The following is a 22,063-nucleotide window of genomic DNA, read 5'->3' as shown; positions in this document are numbered from 1 at the left end:
AAGTTGAAGTCAACAAAAATATTAAAAAAGCCTCGTTAAGTGATATTTCATTGCAACATCAACAGTTGACGCGTGATTGTCGCTAGATGTCACTTAACTATGCCTATACAAATAACCCGCATTTACTGTTGTATAGAGTTACAACTCTTCCCTTACGTATTCCTCTATGATATAAACACATACACATATAATATAATATAAGAAGTACATGGTAGAAATATTTACCGACGACGAGCACCAAGATCCTGAGAGAATTAGTTATACTGACAACTGAAAGTCGATATCAATTAATACTACGAGTTGATACATCTAGTAATAGTTATTTGTTATACAAGGGGGCAAAGTTGTATTTTAACGCCGAGTGTGGAATTGAAAAACGAGCAAGTGAAAGGATTCTATAGTTGAACCACGAGCGAAGCGAGTGGTTCGAGAATAGAATCCTAAACTTGCGAGTTTTTTAACACACGAGAAGTAAAATACATTTGCACCCGAGTGTAACACAAAACTTTTCCCCTCACTATAGCGAGGAAACTACAACGCAAAAAATGCGTTTATCACTGCTTCCCGTAGTTCCACAGGTGGTAAATCATCTTTATTACTAGATTCACCTACTTTTATCAATTTTAAAGCAGTTAATTTGACTTTATTCAAGGTCAAATTACTTTACCCACTAGTGGATAAAATGCGTTTTTACCCGCTGGTATTAAAGGACAAAACACGTGTTTCCGAGCTAGTGAGGGGAAAAGTATATTTAAAGTTATCTTTGACAAATTAAAACAATTTATTTCAATGTTAAAATCACAATAACACTAAACAACATAAGTGGGACAAACAAATCGTTGACTTCAGCATTGTCTGCGTAAAGCGCCCTGACATGTCGCGGTTTCGCCGTCATTAGCTCTTGTATCATTAGCTTTGTTTCCTCGCACATCGGCTTTAGCTGGTCGTTCGGCAGCGTGTAGCCGTACGTACCGTTGTCTCGTACTTGGACGGTGTAGACGTACCTAAAATAAGTTTTTGTCAAAATGGCTGACTGAGTCACCTGGTGCCGTAGCTGAATGGCATTCCTGCGACGCAAAACGAAAACGAAACGCCGCGAAAGGTAGTCTGGCTCTGTCGCGCCAATACGCAAGAGCGATAGAGATAGATATCTACGAGCGTTTCGTTTCTTGAGCGTTTGTGTCATTCGGCTACGTACCCTGGCATCGATCGACGTCGACCGTACCATGTCATACATTTCACTTACTTGACTTTCATTTGTTTTTTCATCCAACTTGCGCTAGTTCCTGACATTCTTATTCCTGCAAAAAACCCGTTTTTTTTGAACCCTATACTGTATATGTGCACTTTCATAGGTGTATACAGAATTTACACTTGTTACACAGAGTCTGGAAACCATTCCCCAGCTCTTTGTAAACTGAGCCTCCAAGACCTCATCCGAAGCAAGCAAATTTTCCCACCATTTGGTCTAGCAACATTTACTCGTATCGTAACACGGTGTACCGCCAACCGCGTAACGGAAGGCGCAGCGTGGGTAGGCCCCCCACAAGGTGGAATGATGACCTGGTGAAGGTCGCTGGAGTCCGCTGGACGCGGGTGGCGCAGGACAGGTCATTGTGACAATCTTTGGGGGAGGCATATGTCCAGCCAGTGGACGTCTTTCGGCTGATATGATGAACAAAGTGTAAGGTCTATTTGACATTGAAGGAACCTAAAACGAAATAATTTATACTGGATAAATTATTTCGTTTATTATATCTTTTAATTTATGGCTACCGAATAATTTATTTAATATTGTTTTGACTCACCCATAGTATCATACACAGTTCCTGTGATAAATTTAATATGATTTCGTAAGTACAATTTCCGTATTGCTTGTCGACTGTAGTTCTCCTGTAAAAACCAGGAATTTAAACCATATGATAGGCAGCATTTGTTAAAGGAAAACAGCGAAATTAAACAAATACTTAGCGATGCATTCAAAATGTATAAAAACAATCGTAACTGTTTGATGCAGCCGCTGACATATTGTCAAAGAAAATCTTTCTTCATATCAAATTATAATCTTTAACTTATCTAAATAAGTCTAAAATATATATACACACAATCCTGAAATACCGCAAGTGGCAATTCATCGTTATTCTCTCGCTTCATCCAATGGCCGTGTGACCATGTTGCCTAAGACCAATGTCGTGCTTGGGACGTTAAGGCTCGACCTTGTCGAAGTTGCCGGAGTTTTCTTATCATTTTTTCGTGTCTTCGCACTCCTAAGGCTAAAGACATAGACTGAAGAAACATAACAAATTTATGACGTACCATTTCTCCAAAATTCTCCAAATGCTGTATTCTGTCCTCATACGGAATAATAATCCTTTGTCCATAAGCGTGAATAGCGAAGTAAAACTTGATTTCCTTGCGAATAGGCATGACGAAGGATGCCAGTGCTTTTGTTTCTGGTTCCGAAAAAGGGTGTGTTCCGCAGTAATTGTCTGTATTTGGGTCTGGACTGGATTCAAATTCTGAAAGAAAAATATACCGATCATCATTTCAGACATCCGAAATCCGAAAGAATTCCGATCATCATAACAATAGAAGACCAAATAGCCGAACCTGACGGAATAAGAAGCCGTACAAATGTAATAGGTGAGACCAAGGTACATCGTCTCCTCTGACTTAAGCATCTCCAAAGGATAGGTGAGGATCGGGCAGTCAAGACGGCTTACTTGGATCTACCGGACGATGTTATGCTTCGGTTATCCAATGTATCGCTGGGTGGATAGAGCGGAAGCAGATTTTCGTGAACTCGCCGTCAGCGAGATGTAATATCACTAGAGACCGAGCAGTAGGTAGCTGAGAGACGGCTAAATAACTTTATAAGTCAAATTAATAATATGTTACTTAGAATTAAAATACATACTTCCAAAACTTTCGTCAAAATTTCTATTTAAGTCGACTGAAGCGTTTCGGTTTCTATTCTTTCTCCATAAGCGATCCTGGAATTTTTATACAACTTGTTAATTTCTCCTTATATGTTTCTATCTTTGATGACGTTCCGTAGCAAATGATGCAAAAATGACTCTGTAGCACTAATACGGAAGAGCTCAAGAGAGAAATACTTCAGCACGCTACGGCCCATGAAAGCTGTGACAATAACATTGTCACAACTTATTGAATTGATGAATTAAAGTTCTTAAATTTTATTTCCCACCTTGGCTTTTTTACACGTCAAGGATGCTGATACGCAATAATGCCACATGAATTTTGCAATAAAATGCCAACTTTAATCGTCAAATTTTTAAGTTGACATCTTATTGCGAAATGCATGTGGGATGACACCACGATGACACATTATTGCGTATCAGTATCCTGGTCAACTATAGTATAGAATAAGACAAGCAAAGCATATTCAACAATCAGACGTGAATAAAGAGATGGCATATAGTTACGTTATGATGAGGGTTAATGTTGTTTAAAGCCCATTTACACGGTGCGTGCATGCGAGGTTCATTACATTGTGGTATTTTATTAGTGTACTGAACTGTATGTAGTTGTAGTCCTAACAGTGAAGTCCGTATTGTAACTGAAATCGCGAGTTCGTGCGTCGTCGAAATGGGCCTTTAGGGGTAGTACTCGTATGATTCAGCTTTTACCATTCGGCTTCGGCTCTTATCGGGATCGCATAAGTGCGAGCAAGCAAGATATAAAACCCGAATCGTTAACTGATGTTAATCGTACTGTATTTTACAGTAAGAGGGAGGTAAATAAAAGAAAAGAGAGAAGAGTGTTGATTGCTTGCCTGTTTATGCGTGTAATCATATCCATCAGGATTCAGCACTGGTATCAAATACCAATTGTAGCTCTTCGCCAACGTCTTCCACGCATCGTCGCTCGATGCAGCAGCTTGGGCCAGCTCGTTGATCAAGTAAGTCACAAATACAACTGCTGCCCATTCGTGTCCATGAATACCTCCTTCTACTATCACCTTTAAACACAGATTCAATAAAACCAACGCATCTATAGACCGTCAACCAAATCTTGTCACTAGAAAAAGGCGGCAAATTTGAAAAATCGCGGGCTAGCAACACTAGTTTTAAAAATCGGTGGAAATTCGCGTGTCATTTGTATCTTATCTGTGGAAACCTCCACCCTACGAAAAAGAGAAATAACTAGCATATATCTGTCCCTTTTTAATACATTATCTAATTCGTAAGGAAATAAAGGATGAGTATACGCGTTTCATATGCTTTTTATATTAGGGAGGCATTCCAATGCTGCAGGCCCAACGAGCCCCTTGAAAAAAAATATCTGTGGCTGTTCGACGTACATTGCTGGTTTTTGTTCGTTTTATAGGGATACCATACTTTAGTTCGATGTACATTGCTACTGCCAAAATTTGGTTGACAGGCTATACTTAGCGTGCCTTACCACTCAAAACTTCTAAGTAGTCCGTCCCTACTCACAGTTAATTTTTGTAGGTTTGTGTGAGTACGTAGGTGGAAGTCAACGAAAACATTCTCGTTGCGTGATATTTGCAACAACAACAAAATAATGACTGTCAGAAACATATTTCGTATTACAAGTAAATACAAATTTCACTGTAAAATGTGACGCTATGTGTGTGTGTGCCCTTATAAAATAAGATTAAGGGAGGATTATCACCCACATTTGACAGACACATCAGCATCGTATGGAACTTCCCATGCGATAAACATACACTTTAACGGTGACAAGTGGTTTGATGCAACCGGCCTAATTCATTTCTTCCACCTAAATATAGGTTTGTGAGTTGGGCCTTACCACTCAAACTCGTATCAAAATCGTTCTAGTAAGCAGACTGATCTTCGATACAAAGTTACGAGGTTGAGCCAAACAACCCCTATTAGGGCCCTAAAGTTTTAACATTTGCACGAACAAACCTTATGAACACATTTTTTAACCAGGTACGAGAGAAATCGGAGTTTCTATCCAAGTTGAATGCTTATTTCGAATAGGTATGACAAAACTAGAATTTGTTTATAAATACATAAATCAAAATTACAATTACCTTCGGCTTGTTGAAAGTTGGATCCAGGTTAATATTGACCATGGAAACATCCCTGCCGTCTGACGACTTTCCAATGGTTATGTGACGTACGTTAACGGATTTGTTGGTGTTCAAGTCTGCCAACCACTGGTAAATATCCTCCAGTAGGTGGTAGTGCTCAAAAGAGAAGGTTTCTGGTCGGAGGAGCTGGTAGCTTGATATGGCTTGGGCGTCAAATGCCCTGAAATATCGTATAATAGGTATTAACCCGTCGCCTGTTTCTGTCAAAAAATTGTCTTAAAATAATTACTCTTTGAGTTGCAGGCGTTGGACGCCTGCAACTCAAAGAGTAATTATTTACGTAGGTTACGTAACCGCTTTCCATCAGGCGGGCCGTACGCTTGTTTGCCAACGACGTAGTATAAAAAAAAACTTTGACATATTTTTTTAAAGTCCAACGACACGACATATATGTTAGGATCCTTATCAAACACAGACGAAGGGTTAAACTAGTGGACATGCTCAGAAACGCAAAAGTCGGAAAAACTTAGTTCTTCAAGTCATTATCACAGTCAAGTCACGTTCGTGTTAATCGCATACACGCTATTGGAGTCTTAGCCCTTTATATCAATATTTGTATTTTGGTAAATTTACAAAAACTGATCGACAAAAAAAAAATCATGAAATCTGGACACTACATTGCACGAGAATCGGTTGAGAATTGCGACCTGAGTGAAGAATATCCGGACAAACAAAAAGCAAATCACAATAGGGCAGGTGATGTTACAGGTATTGTTTTTAGTAGATCATAGAAAATTGTGAAGGAACCTTAAGAAGGTTCTTCTCATTCCTGTTTGAATATTCACGCAATTAACGATAGTACTATGTATTTTGCATTATTCTTGCACAGTCGCCGGCAATAAATCACACAAAAACGTCTTTAATTAAAAAGCATTTTAAACGGCCTTCGATTGCTTTCAGAAAAATAAAAATTTCGAAAAAACCTCCCGACCGCGACATAGTGGACCGTTTTTCATGAAACATTGCTAAGAACACCTTTGACTAATTCAGCTTTCAAAGAAAAAAGAAACTAATGTAAATCGATTCATCCGTTCGCTACGATGCTACAGACAGACACACACACAAACCGACAGTCAGACAGACACGTCAAACACCCCGTCGTTTTTGCGTCGAGCGTTAAAAAGAAGGTAAAAAAATTCGTCTCAGATATTGCTTTATGCAGCCTTCATTTTATACGATATTAGCTTTTACCCGCGGCTTCGCCCGCGTAATAAAAGTATTCTTATTGAAACGTTTACATAAAATAAACCTATATAAATATTTATACTGGGGAATCTTCATACAACCCACATAGCCAGTATCCCGACGCTATGGTCGGTAGGGTAAAAAGTACTTCCTTGCATTATCGCTTACAATTTTTTCCATTTTGCTTATACTTATTACAAACGTAAACATATAAAAGGCAAGCAAACAACGATCTTCTTACAGCACATTGAATGTAATAGTTATTACGGATGCAGGATACTCGCCGATGCCTACTTACTAATACCTTCCCACTGAGCCACCTGCATTTTACACTGCCTAGATATCGATTGCCGACCGATTATTCCGACCCCAATCCCTATTCTTATCCCCAATCCCTATTAGTCCCTATCTCTATCTTTGTCCCCGTCCCCGTCCCCGTCCCCGTCCCCGTCCCCGTCCCGTCCCGTCCCGTCCCGTCCCGTCCCTGTCCCTGTCCCTGTCCCTGTCCCTGTCCCTGTCCCTGTCCCTGTCCCTGTCCCTGTCCCTGTCCCTATCCCTATCCCTATCCCTATCCCTATCCCTATCCCTATCCCTATCCCTATCCCTATCCCTATCCCTATCCTAATTTGAAATCTCTTGAACCAGAAGTAAATATAAAAACTAAACCTATACTTAGTTTTTGGCTATTTTGGATATTTTAACCCCATTGCACAACAACAGGGGAGAAAATTTCTTTTCCACCTCATTAGATTTTAAAATCGTTGCATTTATCGTGTTCAGCGAAACGAAATAAACCATAAAAACGATACCCATATTGTGTTTTTGACTTTACCCCCTTTGCACCCCTTTAGGGGTCAAATTTTCGAATAGTCAAACTAATCTTGTTTCCCCATACAAACTTTGAACCCCCATTTCACCCTTTTAAGAGGAGAATTTTGAATAATCCTTTCTTAGTGCTCCTCTGCGCCATATAAGGAACCTATGTGCCAAATTTGAAATCTCTAGGACCAGCGGTTTCGGCTGTGTGTTGATATATTATGTCAGTTAGTCAGTCAGTTTGTTTCTTCTTTTATATATTTTTTGATATTTAAACCCCCATTGCACTACAGGGGAGAAGGTATTTCACTTCCGCCTCGTTAGATTTTAAAAACGTTGTATTTATCGTGATCAGCGACCCAATAAACCGTAAAAACGATACCCATATTCGTTTTTTGACTTTATCACCCCCTTTTCACCCTTTTAGGGGTTAAATTTTCAAAAAACCTGAAACACGTAGTCAGCCATATGTCTTAAGGAATCTTCCTGTGAAGTTTCGAATAAAATAGTCAAACTAATCTTGTTTCCCCATACAAACTTTGAACCCCCATTTGACCCCCTTAGGAAGTGAATTTTGGAAAATTCTTTCTTAGTGCTCCTCTACACTATATAAGGAACCTACTTGACAAATTTGACGTCTCTAGGACCAGCGGTTTCGGCTGTGCGTTGATATGTCGGTCAGTCAGTCAATATCCTCTTTTATATATTTTTTTGATATTTAAACCCCATTGCACCACAACAGGGGATATAGGGAACCTACGTGCCAAATTTGAAATCTCTAGGACCAGCGGTTTCGGCTGTGCGTTGATATGTCAGTCAGTCAGCTTCTTCTTTTATATATTTAGATTATTGCCGGTGACTACAGTACATGAATGTAATATAGCATTATTAATTATTAATCAAAAAATACTTAGATTATACAATAAAAATGCCAAAACTTACTTTTGAATATCATGCATCAGTATCGTATAATTTAAATTAAAGTGTTCCGCCCTGTTTTGAAACATTTCGAAGTCCTCTGGACTGACGACAACTTGTACAGATTGTCCCAACTGAAATAAATTACAATTTATTTATTTAAACTTTATTGCACAACCAAAGAAACATGTACAAAATGGCGGACTTAATATAATATAATTTGACCATTTGGCGCTTAGTGACCTTGCCTGCTAAGCCGCGTAAGGGCATTAATTTGTGTTGTGTAATTCGCCCTTATTACATTATTTTGTAGGTAAAGTTACCTGCAAAACTATGTTACACAAGATTGTTGGCACAAATATGTGGGACGATCTGTTTTCTCGAGCCTTATAAGGGTAATAACGCCTTTTAAGGAAAATAACATTATTGCATTTGACTGCACTTTTTAGTCAATCTCCATTCAGACTTAAAAACAGTACCAGTACGGTCTCTCAGGCTGATTTGTGCGCGTTTGAACTCAAACTCGAGTGTACAGTCCACCAATTAGAATCCTAGGCCACTCTAGAACCTTGTCGTATGGACACCGTGCTTTATTTGGTATAGTTAAGTCAGTTTGACTTTTAACGAATGTGATCGACGAGATCGTATTGTCAGAACAGTTCAAAACTCATTCAGCCTCCAGTATAGATGAGTATAGAAGTCCGGACGCAGGCTAGCCTCAACCGTCCCGCAGTTTTCCGTAATTCACGGTACGATTCATCGTTTCGATCGATCGCATAGATATCGTGACGATCGGTCGCATCGTAAGTGCCAGCCACACAAGCGATTGATCGTTAACGATCGGCCGTAAACGATCTTAGACGAAACGCAATAATAAAGTCAGGTAGGTAAATATGAAATAGAAATCGAATCGTTGGTTGCAAGCATCCATACACTTTCGATCCATCGTTGCAATATTCATGCTTGCACGGAATTTTGTTGCGACGTCCGATATCCGAAATAGTTAATGAATGGACATACACTGTCGATCGGTCGTTTCAATTGATCTGTTGCGACGGATCGTACAGATATATCGTACCGTGAATGGGAAGCTTTAGGTTTGCACCCAACTGTCTAACATAACAAACCGTGATATATTGAAGGAACTTACCTTGTATGGTTTCTCACAAAAAATAATATGCATGTACTTTTGAGTCTCCATAGCACGAAGGTATTTGAGCTGACTTCTAGTCTCTGTGTTCAGAGTGATCAACTTGTGATTCGAATACTTTCCTCCCACACATGTTTTAAAATTTATGACAAAATATAAAAACACACCAAGCACTTTAGCGTTCATCTTATTTTAGTTTTTAGCGTGAAATTTTTCACATACAAAGAAAACACAAAATAAAATAGTTTGATGTTGAAAGCTGTCAAAAGCTGTCAAGGTCTTTTCTTCTTTGAGATGTGATATTATTTATATAAATTTAAGAAAAGAGGATACTGCTTTTTGTAAAAATAATATGTAAACATTATGCGTTAATGGCAATGTCCTTACAGCCAAATTATATAAACTTTGATATGTACACCTTTCATGGAAAAAGTAGAATATATGAATATTATAAACCTTTTTACAAAGAACAAACAGAATACTATACTTTTTAGTAGGTATTGATTCTTTATGGTTTTCATTGGTTTTGACACGCTGTCAAAGTAAGAAAACTATGGAGATTAGAAATATATCTCTAAGTCTCCCTGCAGAAAACACTTGAAATAGGAAACCTATAGGTCTATGACAGAAAATTACTAGTGATTCTGCTTGACTCTATTGCAATTCTATGGATAGTGATTGTAAAATTTTGTGAAAGCTAATATCAGTTAATGTTTATTGTGTGTCATGTTTAACCAGACTGACTATAAAAACTAGTGCTTAAATAGTATCAACAAAACATGTTTCCACCAGATATCCCCATATCTACATATGTAAGTAATCGTGTTATGTATCCCGGCAAGCCTGGATTATTTTTTGGCCACTTGGAAGGGCTTCATTTCAAGTGTTATATACTAATTTTTAATGCAAATGATTAAATAGAAAACAATCGTTCAGACCTACTCCAAAACTATGAACAAAGTTGAAATTATTTTTATTCCAGTAGCGTAATACCGTAACCCTTTTGTCTTTTTACCATAGTACGCTTGGTAAAAATCTGTGTAATTTTGTTTTCCATTCTTTAATTCTAATTCACTCTTACGAGAACAAATAAAGAAAATCCAGATAATTTTTTATTTTCTCTTAGACGGATAAGTGTCCATTTATAGGCACCTAGACTGGACTACTTTACTAAATCAAAACCGCCTAAAACCATTTCTTTAGTAGCTATAAAATATAATATTCCATTTCTTTTTATGAATTTCATAAAATTACCATTAATGAATAATAAAGTAACGTCTGTCCATCCACATAAGCTTTTTGCGCTAGGGCTAACAATCCCTCTCAGATTTATAGGGTGCCCGTAAATCCAGTGACTATTAGGGACTCAGGACTCGGTGACCACACTGCGATTGTGCGGGACAAGCCTATTGTTTCATTTTGGGTATGTTTTATGCTTGAGAAAAGAGAAATTGGAAGGTGGTTTTGATCCTGGCACGTGCTTGATTTAAATTGATTTAGTGGTTCCGCGAAAAATTGCGGCATTTGATTTAACTGACCTGTATCAAAAGGCAAGTGTTTTGGCACACTTTTTCGCGTAACTTATTATTCAGTACGTATTTTAGTATGAGGATAGTGAATGACAATTGTCTTAATTTTTGACGAAACCATTAAAAAATTAATGTAACTATAACCACAGAATATATAATAGAAATAGTACAAGTACAGAAGGCTCACTCCTTTGATGTTTATAAAATGCCGCCATTCTAAATTCTTACCTACATTAACAAACGGACCGCAAGCGAGCAGCCGACATTGAATTCTATTGCGCCGCGCGAAGGTTGTCATCACTGAATGGGCCGCGAACTCCCGGCCGCTTGCATGTACTTGTAGCGCCACAGTAGAATTGCGGAGTGAGCCGCCCCTGCTATAACTATTAAGGTTCAAAAGCTAGGTACCTTCGAATATACCTGTTTTTATTAAAATTTAAGTAAATAAAAAACGTAGTCATTCAGTTACTTTTCGTCACATGGTCGACGCAGGAATTCTTGAAAAACAATTGTTTGTATGTTTGTGTCATATCAAAAAAGTCTTCCAAAGTTGTGATTGAATCGAAAAGCTTCATTAGGATGGAGTTTTTGATATCCACAAAATTAAAATTTTGAAAAAACCCTCGACATAGTGGACCGATTTTCATGAAACATGGATTTTCAAGAACACTCCTGAATAATTCTGCTTTCAAAGAAAAAAACTAAATTTAAATCGGTTCCTCCGTTCGGGAGCTACGATGCCACAGACAGACACACACACAAACAGACAGGCAGTCAGACAGTGAAACTTATAACACTCCGTCGTTTATACGTCGGGGGTTAAAAAGACAGATCAACATTATTTTTGCTTAACACTTTCTTCCACTTAGCTTATTACTGGTAAAGTCCCAATGAAAGAAAAACTAGATACTTAATAAAGTTAATTAAGAAACTACTTTCAAAGCTTTTAGCATCAGTATTCTGCATTTGTTATCTTATGTTCTTAAAAGAGTACAAAATCCAGCTAATTAAAAGTTATAATTTAATGAAAACGGCCAACTTCAATGGCAAAGGAATAAGTTTTGAATAATGTGCGAAGTTGGACTGGCTGGCGACATCGCGAACGTTTTTTTGGTCTATTAATTAATTACCAGATGATATACTTTGATAGCAAGCTGTTTAATCTGTGAGCTTCGGTTTTTATTTCTCTTGTGATTGTTTAGACACTAAATATGTATAATATTGATTATAACCTAACCACAAAATTAAAATTATGAAAGAACCCCCGACCGCGACGTAGAGGACCGATTTTTATGAAACATGGCTAAGAATACTCCCGACTAGTTAGTTTTCAAACAAACAGCTTTCAAACAAAAAATCTAAATCGGTTCATCCGTTCGGGAGCTACGATGCCATAGATAGACACACACACACAGACAGACAGACAGACAGACAGACAGACAGACAGACAGACACACAGACACGTCAAACTTATAACACCCCGTCGTTTTTGCGTCGGGGGTTAATAACAGTAAATATCCTCTTTATAAATTTAAAAAAAAAAAAAACGTTTATTGTCAGACAATTACAGTACATAGTTGTTAGTGAACACTAACATGCTATGTTACGTACTTATAATCTACTTACATATTTTAATGCCTAATACAAAGTGAATTTATGCCCGTGTGATGTCGGGTAAAGAATTTCACCCTCCTTTCCTTCCGTGAGTATCATAGAAATCAACTGGCTGGCAACTTGCACATTTCGTTTTGTTTCAACCTCTTGATTGCTAAGAGTGGCACTGAAACGTGTAGTTTCATGTATTCTGCCTACCTCTTTTGGGAATATATGCGTGTGATTATTGTACTTATTAATTTATTTTTTTCCGTAGCGGGTGGACTCACTCCAATCTCAAGACTTGAAATCGGAAACCTTGTTCTTCAAACCATGCGGCGCATGAAACCAAAGCAAAAGTAAGTAAAATTTTAGTTGAATTTAGGAAAAAATGTTTATTGGAGGATTTATGACTGGTATTTAAGTTTTATTCTGACTAGTGAGTATTCAAAATACCTAGTACACGAAGTAATTTAACGACAAACTTTGTAACTACTTACACGGTAGGTTTGATAACCTTTACGCTCGGCGGGCCTACACAAGGTGTAGAAGGAGGAGGCACACAGCTGAAGAGGAGGAGCTCCTCCGCACCGCATTAGTGGAGAAGAAGCGAGTTCTCCAACAGGCTATCAAGAAGGCGAAAAGCGAGGGGTGGGAGCAATTCCTGGCTACCCTCAATAGGGACCCATGGGGACGCCCATACAGAATGGTGCGCAATAAATTGCAGAGATCCCCGCCCATAGATGATATGGAGCCACAACTTCTCCGGAGGGTAGTTGAGGGCCTGTTTCCGGATGCGCCAGACTTCATACCACCAGCGATGGCCCCCCAGCGGACCCGGTGGAGCCGCCCTTTGTTCCCCCTATAACGGACGAGGAGATGGAATTGGCCATGGAGCGGTTGAGGATTGCGCGCAAAGCACCGGGACCGGACGGAGTGCCAGGCAAAGTGCTCTTCCTGGCACTTAAGCAACTTGGCAATCGTCTAAAATCCCTTCTGCAGGACTGCCTTGAGGAGGGCCGCTTCCCAAGCTGCTGGAAGGAAGGTCGACTATGCCTGTTGCGTAAGGAGGGGCGTCCACCAGATTCTCCGGCCGGCTACCGACCCATCGTGCTCCTGGATGAGGTCGGGAAGCTCTTCGAACGAATTCTGGCCGCCCGAATTCAACAGCATCTGGTGGGAATGGGTCCGAACCTACATGACTGCCAATTCGGATTCCGCAGGGGGAGGTCTACTATAGACGCGGTGGCAGCGCTGAGAGATTTTGTGGTGCTAGCAGCTGGGCAGGGGGAAGGAGTAGTGGCGGTATCACTGGATATCGCCAACGCTTTCGGCTCGCTGCCCTATGCGGTCATTGGGGAGGCACTTCGTTATCACGAGGTGCCTCACTATTTGAGGCGAGTAGTAGAGCACTACCTGACGGGACGGGTAGTGCTGTATGAACAGAGGGGTATCAGGAGTGCGAGGGCTATGGCGTGCGGGGTTCCGCAGGGGTCTGTCTTGGGTCCAATCCTGTGGAATCTCGGCTATGACTGGGTAATCCGGGGGGTGCAGCTTCCCCGCATGATCACCGTGTGTTACGCAGACGACACACTAGTGGCTGTGCGGGGAAGAGAGCTAGATGAGGTACTCAGGAGGGCGGCGGTGGCGACCGAGCTCACGGTGGAGCGCATAGGACTCCTGGGGCTCCGGGTTGCCTTACCAAAGACCGAGGCTATGGTCCTCGGGCGAACGAGGGGGTGGGGCCGGTTACCTTCGGGCGCTGCAGTGAGGGTGGGGGGTGAATCTGTCCAGGTCAATCCCCACATCAAGTACTTGGGTCTTGTCCTGGACAGAAAGTGGACGTTCGAGGAGCACTTTGCGAAACTGGCTCCTCGCCTCGTGGGGGCGGCCTCGGCTCTGGGCCGCCTATTACCTAATTTGGGAGGGCTGAATACCCCATGTCGGCGCCTATATGCGGGGGTCGTCAGGAGCATGGCGCTCTACGGCGCGCCCATTTGGGCTGAACGACTGACGACACGCGCAAAGGCACTGCTCCGTCGGCCACAGAGGTTAGTGGCCCAAAGAATGGTGAGGGCCTACCGCACCACCTCTCACGCAGCGGCATGCCTTCTTGCCGGCACCCCACCTTGGGAGCTGGATGCGGGGATGCTGGCGGAGAGGTACCGGCTTAAAGTGGAAGCCAGGGAGCGAGGAGAGGTCCCGGACGCTGAGGAAGCCGAGAGAAGGGAGCGGGCTGCCGCGGAGCGCCTGAAAGAAAGATGGAGGGATGCCTTGGAGAATAGCGCCTATGGAACCCGAACCATAGGTGCTATTCTACCAGTGATGGACGAGTGGCTCAGCCGCAGGAGGGGGGCCCTAACATACAGGATAACGCAGGTGGTGTCCGGACACGGCTGTTTCGGACATTACCTGCACAGAATACGGAGAGAGCCGGGGCCTCACTGCCACGAATGCGGCGCAGCGGACGACACGGCCCAGCACACTTTGGAAGAGTGCGGTCGCTGGGCTGTTGAAAGAGCCACGCTCAGGGCGGCGACGGGGATGGCGGACCTCTCGCTACGCAGCGTAGTAGAAGCTATGCTGGGTAGCGAGAAAAACTGGAATGCGGTGGTTTCCTTCTGCGAAGTGATCATATCGCAGAAGGAAGAAGCAGAGAGGAGCGAGAAGCAGCCGCAGACGCTCTTCCGCTACGACGCAGGCGGCAGGGTCGAAGGCGAAGAGCGTACGCTCGCCTCGAGCCGTAAGGGTTTTACCCCCTGATTGAATGCCAGCGAGGGGGATCAAGCGTCTCTGATCCCCCTCTTTAAGCGGGTGCCTTGGCCGGGCAATGCCGGGTGAATGACATGATGACAACATCGATCCCAGCGCGCCCTCACGAACGGCAAAGAGGATGGAACGCCGGAGTGGGTTTAGTGGGTAGGGCCAAGTTTCCCCCCTCTCGACAGGGGAGGGGAAAGAAACGGCGAGTCCCACACATCGTGCGTAACAGCATTCCCACTCCGTCAAAAAAAAAAAAAAAGGTTTGATAACCTTTGTAGTCAAACATACAATATAAGTATAGAGGAATATTATTTCAATTAAATGAATTACATTATGCCAATTAAAATATACCTTTGTTTTAAGAGTCTGTTATGAATACAGTCGAGTTTAGTTACTTACTTAAAAAAATATCTGAACACGACTCCAATATTTTAATTCGCATAAATGTAACTGAACGCGACTGCATATAATACTATAAATGTATACCTATAATAGTTTGTAAAATATGTCGTAATGCGTCGTTCTTCTACTGAATCCTTTAACTACAAAATCCGCGTGCGCGTGTTCAAATGCCGACACACCTTAGCACTTAAAACTTTAGTGCTCAAGGGCGTTTAGTTCCGAGTTTCCTGACCCTCTACTATGGAGCTTTTGACATTTTAGAATTCGTTACCCGAGAATACACACCACGGAAGACAACGTTCATTGTATGATACTACATATATTTTCAAATTAAAGAAAAAAATGGAAAATTTGACACCTCCGGCAGGACTCGAAACTGCGAACTGCTGCTTTGCCGGAGCAGTCGCTATGACCAATTTAGCCACGGAGGCCTGTTGGATGCGTGCGAAGTTGTCCATGCCTTCCCTCAATTCCTACACGCCTTAGAAGGTGGCGTATTTATTGTATGAATAAGTATTCAGTGCCCGCAAACGATTACTTACTTACTCCTATGGCCCAGTGACAAAATGCAAATGGCAAAGTGTTTCATGGCGTCCAACACTTCAGCTCACCGCTGTTTCCCATCCTTAGCATCTTCTCTCCAGTTTTCAACCTGATGGAGTTCGTACATATCCGCGTCCATAACTCCACAGCAACCTCCCATCGCCTATCGGCCGCGACGCGCTGACTGCCTTTCCCTCAAAAGATCTCTTCACCACACCATTGCCTCCCGATTCGCTATAGGTGGCGTTGGCAAAACGGTTACTTATAATTATAATATATTAGGTGAACAAATAAGTTTTGAGGGGTTTACAAAAGATGGCATAACTAGTACTACATCGCATCGGACTATCTTGAAACTTGCGTATACATGTTAAAACGTAACCATTTTCCCCTCATAGTAGGATTTATTTCGTTGAAGTGTAAAGGACACGCATTTTTGTGCTCCAACCATGTCAACTTTTGTGCCAACTAAACAACATTTGCGGGAAGCACTGCTTTTTTGCTTCAACTTAAAGAAAAGTGCAGCTGAAGGGCATCGACTGCTATGTGAAGCGTATGAAGAGCATGCTCCATCAATAAAAACATGCGAGTATTGGTTCCGACGGTTTTTTGACATCAGTGACAAAGAACGCGAAGAGAGGCCAGTAAAGTTTGAAGACGCCGAGTTAGAAGCATTACTGGACCAAGATTCATGTCAAACTCAAGAGGAACTTGCTGAGACCTTGGGAGTGACTCAGCAAACGATTTCAAATCGTCTCAAGGCATTAGGTATGGTGCAAAAAGAAGGACATTGGGTTCCGTATGAACTCAAGCCTAGAGACGTCGAACGCCGTTTTTTCACGTGCGAACAACTACTTCAAAGACAAAACCGGAAGAGTTTTTTACATCGAATAGTGACAGGAGACGAAAAATGAATCAAGTACGACAATCCAAAGCGCAGAAAATCCTGGGATAAGCCCGGCCATGCCTCAACTTCAACGGCCAAACCGAGTATTCATGGCAAGAAGATAATGCTGTGCATCTGGTGGGATCAACTCGGAGTTATCTACTATGAGCTACTCCAGCCTAACGAAACTGTCACTGGGCAACGTTATCAACAACAATTGAAGCAATTGAGTCGAATATTAAAGCTTAAACCCCCCCCAATATGACAAAAGACATGACAAAGTGATATTTCAGCACGACAACGCTCGGCCACATGTTGCGAAAGTTGTCAAGGAAACTTTAGAGGCACTGAACTGGGATGTTCTACCTCACCCGCCGTATTCGCCAGACATTGTTCCTTCGGACTACCACTTGTTCCGGTCAATGGCTCATGCGCTGTCTGATCAGCACTTTACTTCTTATGAAGATGTGAAAAATTGGCTCGATTCTTGGATCGCCTCAAAAGATGAGGATTTTTTTAAACGCGGTATCCGTTTGCTGCCTGAAAGATGGGCAAAGGTAATAGAAAGCGACGGGCAATATTTTAAACGATATACATTGTACCAGTTTTTCTCAATAAAAATTCAAAATTAAAAAAAAAAACCTTAAAATTTATTTGTACACCTCTATAGGTTTTTATACTTTTTATCGCGTTCGATTCGTGAGTGACGCGAACGTGAAAGAATTTAAAGTGCTTAAAATTATTTACATTTTCCGCGACATTTACGTTATCGAGTTACGTATTCTAAAACGTCATAGTAGAGGCAAAGTTCCGAGTTTCCTGGACGCTCGTAAAACTGAATCGACACGGTCCATTACCTAACCTCATTCTCTTATTTCGAAACAATAAAATGAAAATAAAACCCCACAAATGACTATATTTCGCGGTGTGCTAAGATGATTTTCGGGCTATTTAATGGGCCCGAAAAGGGCCGGGAAATTTATAGTGGGATAATAAATCGAAGGAATCGGGATACAGGGCGGGGCACTTAGCTCGGATTGGTGTTTCGTCAATGTAACGTATGGTTGACAGTCATGTTGAGTCGATTGTAACTAGTAGTTGTGGATTTTATACAAGAATTCTTCTTTAAAATATTAAGAAAACTGATAAGAGTGATAAGGTACAAAATAGGTAAGTTATTTTAACAGTAAAATTAGCACCACATAAAATACAAACAGATTTTCGATGTAAATGTAGGCAACTCTGGCAGTTTTATGCAAACGATCTTTTCCAAACAAACTTTAAAATAAACAGTAGAAACTTTAAATTTTCTTTTACGATTATCTTTCATAAATTTATGTAGGTACCTATTCTAGCTAGCCTGATATTCATTACATACATTTTATTTATTATGTACATTGTTTTTACATTTATTCATTGTTTAGGATCAGCCAACAGTATATTGACAGGGTTGAAGTTGTTGATCTATTTATAAAGCGCGATATTTTTTGCGACAGAAGCAGCGGTAAACGCAAGCGATCACTTAATGTATGAGAAACAATAACCAACTTACTGCACATATGTCATTAATTTCCCTACATTCAATAAATCGCATGCGACCGCTTCGCTCATCGCATAAAACTAACCGCCCTTAAGAACAGCAGTAAACATTTTCAATATACACGTCATAATTTTCAGCGTAGTTTTCGCAGTGTAAACATAATTTTGCCTTCCTTTGCGCCAGCAGTAAAGTAATAATAATGTTCACAGCGTTTTCATACCAGTATCGCTAAATAAGCAGTAGTTTCGAACCTCCTCCAAACTTTCCTTGTAACGTTTAACATCGCGATACGTTCGCCAACTAAGCGTAGCTTACTTTTGAAGAACGTTTACTTTAATTAAATATAAGGTTTTTAGACACTTGCATTTACGAGCGATTTGGATGTTTTAAGACATACATAAATTCAATCACGCCTGTGCCATTTAAGACATACTGAGCAAAATTGACTACGAGAAAATCCCAAAAAAGAGAAAAAATTACATAATGTTTTGGCTGTCTGACCTTGACATTGTAACTAAGAGATATGTCATTGCGTGTTTTCGCGCTTTTAAGTAAAATGTCACAGACCAATTTTATATTACTTTCGTATAATTAGATATCGTAAATATCTGCATTTCGCTCATGCTTGCCCGTAGCTGTATTAGGACGCGGCCAAAATGGCCAAGATGTCTGAATGACAAATGTTTTGGATGTTCTAATAGCACCGTGAAAACGAAAGTTCTTGTTTCCGAATAAAAAAATACATTTGGGGCTTTGGTTGTATGTTTGATGGTATGTTTTAATCTCTTTTTATGTAAAAATATTGGAAAGAGCTGAAACAGTACATTACTGTGTCAACCGTGTCTCAGCTGTTTTGAAACAAAGTGCTCTCGCTGTCCACATATTTAACTGCCGAGCATGCACCCCTGAACTCGCCTATATGTTTATATTTACATACAGCCTTAATGCAGATACTTTAGTGAAATAGACTGTTCTCGCTTTGAGGGGTTCGGCGAAATTTCGCTTAAATTAAAGGCAAGATGTAAGAATGCAAATAGTTTAGGAAAATTAAACACAGTAAATTAAGTAGATTTCTATAAATATTCATTACGTTCTTGATATTCTGCTTCTAAATGTTGTTGTTGTTATTGTCCTAAGGCGCCCCAGAGCTGCGAAGGGCTTTCATGAGCTTGCGCCACGCCTTCTTATCTTCAGCAACCCTCGTGGCCTATAAACTGTAGTTAAGAACTAAAATAAATAAATAAATATTTTAAGACATTAATTATTACACAGATTGACCGAGTCCCACGGTAAGCTCAAGAAGGCTTGTGTTGCGGGTACTCAGACAACGACATATATACTCGTTATATACAGATATATACCTACGTAGAAAACATCCATGACTCAGGAACAAATATCTGTGCTCATCACACAAATAAATGCCCTTACCGGGATTCGAACCCATTAATGTGTCTTAGCAGGCAGGGTCACTACGCGCTAACCTAAATCCATACAAATATGAATGTTATATTTGTTTTCACAGAAAAACGACACATTTTCACATAAATATCAAATGATTTCATGCATACGCTTCAAAAAACTCATTATTAATACTTACATTACTTAGTTATAGGTTTAAAGTCGTGCAGTAACCCCCACTACTTGAAAATCTTGTCATGCGCCACCGATTTTAAAACATTGTTTCCTAAATTAATATTTCTGTAGGTAAGTCGTCATCATCATCCTCTTTGCGTTATGCCGGCATTTCCAAGGCTCATGGGAGCCTGGGGTCCACTTTGACAACTAATCCCAAGATTTGACGTAGACACTAGTTTTTACGGAAAGCGACTGCCATCTGACCTTCCAACCCGAAGGGTTTATTGGGATTAGTTCGGTTTCCTCACGATGTTTTCCTTCATCGAAAAGACACTGGCAAATACCAAAGACATTTGGCACATAAGAGTTTTGAATGATTCACGGTTATTTTCATTAGACTTATATTGACCGGGATATAGACCGTGATTACCTTTTTGATTTTTGTCGAGCTCCCGATAGATATTTCGACGCATTTGCATGCATCATGATCACGGAAAACCACAAATAAGAAAAAATAACGAAGAAACGAAGGAAGGAACGGAAGGTAATCACGGTCTATATCCCGGTCAATATAAGTCTAATTTCGCACATAAGTTCCGAAAAAAATAATTGGTACGAGCCTGGGTTTGAACCCGTTCAGTATTAAGCTAAGAACATACATACATATAATGTCTCTTTCGCGCACCTTAAAATACTGTACACAACAAACTTTATAACGAGATTGTCACCCCCTTTCAGGCTGAAACGGATAAAAATCTGTCCGAAGATAGCGGATGGCTTTTTAATTTCTTGAAATTGCCTGTTAAACGACTAAAGTTTTCGATGTTTTTGTCCCTTGAGGTCCATGAGCTCCTTAAAGCGTCGGTTTCTTTAAAAAACTGGAGGTCTCGGCCCCGGCACGTTTAAGGAGCTGCCAGTTGACAATGAGACAGGAGATTACCAAGTTTAAATAAAAATGTACCTTGTTGAATTCTTGAGTAATATGGAAAGTTTAGATTTTTGTCTGGATTAGATAGTCACATTTTTATGCAGGTACAGACTCGTTAAATTCGTTTTTGGTTCTCTGTTGTGCAGTAGATACTTAAATTCGTTTTATGATTAACTCTCAACCTTCTAATCCACCTAAAATATAAAAACGGTTTTTGGATTTGGGCATTTTCGCGAAAAAAAAAACATAACTATACAAATTCATATACATACACATAACATTAAATTAAAGAACTATACACAGTGAATTTGAAAAGAATACCTTTTGTGCCTTAGCAATAGTTGGCTTGATTCCTACACTAGGCAATGCCTGCCCCGTAGGAAATCAAATTACAACCGAGTTACAATTACTGGCGCGAATTGCTACAGAAAGAGAATAAATTTAAGTAAATTAAGTAAGATATTATGTAAGTTATCTAAGTTCTAAAAGAAAAGATTCAAAAACTTTTTTTTCTAAAAATAGTCATAGTTTAATGTTTTTCCTTACTCAGAATCACGAGCCCTTTCGATACTAAATTTATTTTTTCCACTTCGTTACTATACCATTTTTCAAACACTTTGTACAGCGGTCGTTAGGTACAAAGTGGAAAGTATGCAAAATAATGGAAAATTTTGGGACGATTTTTTTTTGTCCTAGATTGAAAGTGCTCGTGATTCTGAATAGGAAAAACATGTGATAGTTCTCGCGAAAATGCCCATTTAGTAGTACTCAATCGAAATAACATAATTGTCAGACAATAAAGATGAACATATTGTAGCAAAGATATTGGTGGTAGGTGTTTCCTCCCTTTAACGCTATGCTGCTTATGCAAAGAGGTGACCATCTCTTCGGTCACTATTTACGGCAAACAGACGTTTTGCGAGATCTGCAATATTGATGCGCGCTGCGACCCTATATGATCCAAAATTAAAAATGGCTGATACTTTGTGATTTGTCAAAATAATAACCACTTTGTCTTTTTAGGCTAGGGTTTATTCAGCTTTGATGCTGAAGGAAACGTAATTTTGCCTTGTTTATAAGACCCTTTTGTCTTGTGTTATTTTATTTATACTATCTTTATAAAAAAAGGGT

At 40.3% G+C, this 22,063-nt stretch overlaps 1 protein-coding gene across 1 annotated transcript; it reads right to left on the bottom strand.

Moving 5' to 3' along the window:
- Nucleotides 1-781: 781 nt before the first annotated feature.
- Nucleotides 782-9,261, bottom strand: LOC125232719 (zinc carboxypeptidase-like). Its single transcript, XM_048138478.1, has 9 exons — nucleotides 9,174-9,261; nucleotides 8,048-8,157; nucleotides 5,045-5,264; nucleotides 3,797-3,982; nucleotides 2,918-2,993; nucleotides 2,317-2,519; nucleotides 1,809-1,893; nucleotides 1,247-1,301; nucleotides 782-1,004 (listed from the first exon to the last, which is right to left on the bottom strand). The coding sequence occupies exons 1-9, from the start codon at nucleotides 9,222-9,224 to the stop codon at nucleotides 782-784; spliced, it is 1,209 nt and encodes a 402-aa protein (XP_047994435.1). The 5' UTR covers nucleotides 9,225-9,261.
- Nucleotides 9,262-22,063: the final 12,802 nt, after the last annotated feature.

This window comes from Leguminivora glycinivorella, chromosome 13, assembly GCF_023078275.1.
Source record: "Leguminivora glycinivorella isolate SPB_JAAS2020 chromosome 13, LegGlyc_1.1, whole genome shotgun sequence".
Classification (NCBI taxonomy): Eukaryota; Metazoa; Arthropoda; class Insecta; order Lepidoptera; family Tortricidae; genus Leguminivora; species Leguminivora glycinivorella.
The sequence above is the reverse complement of the archived record's forward strand: the minus strand, read 5'-3'. Positions and strand labels throughout refer to the sequence as shown.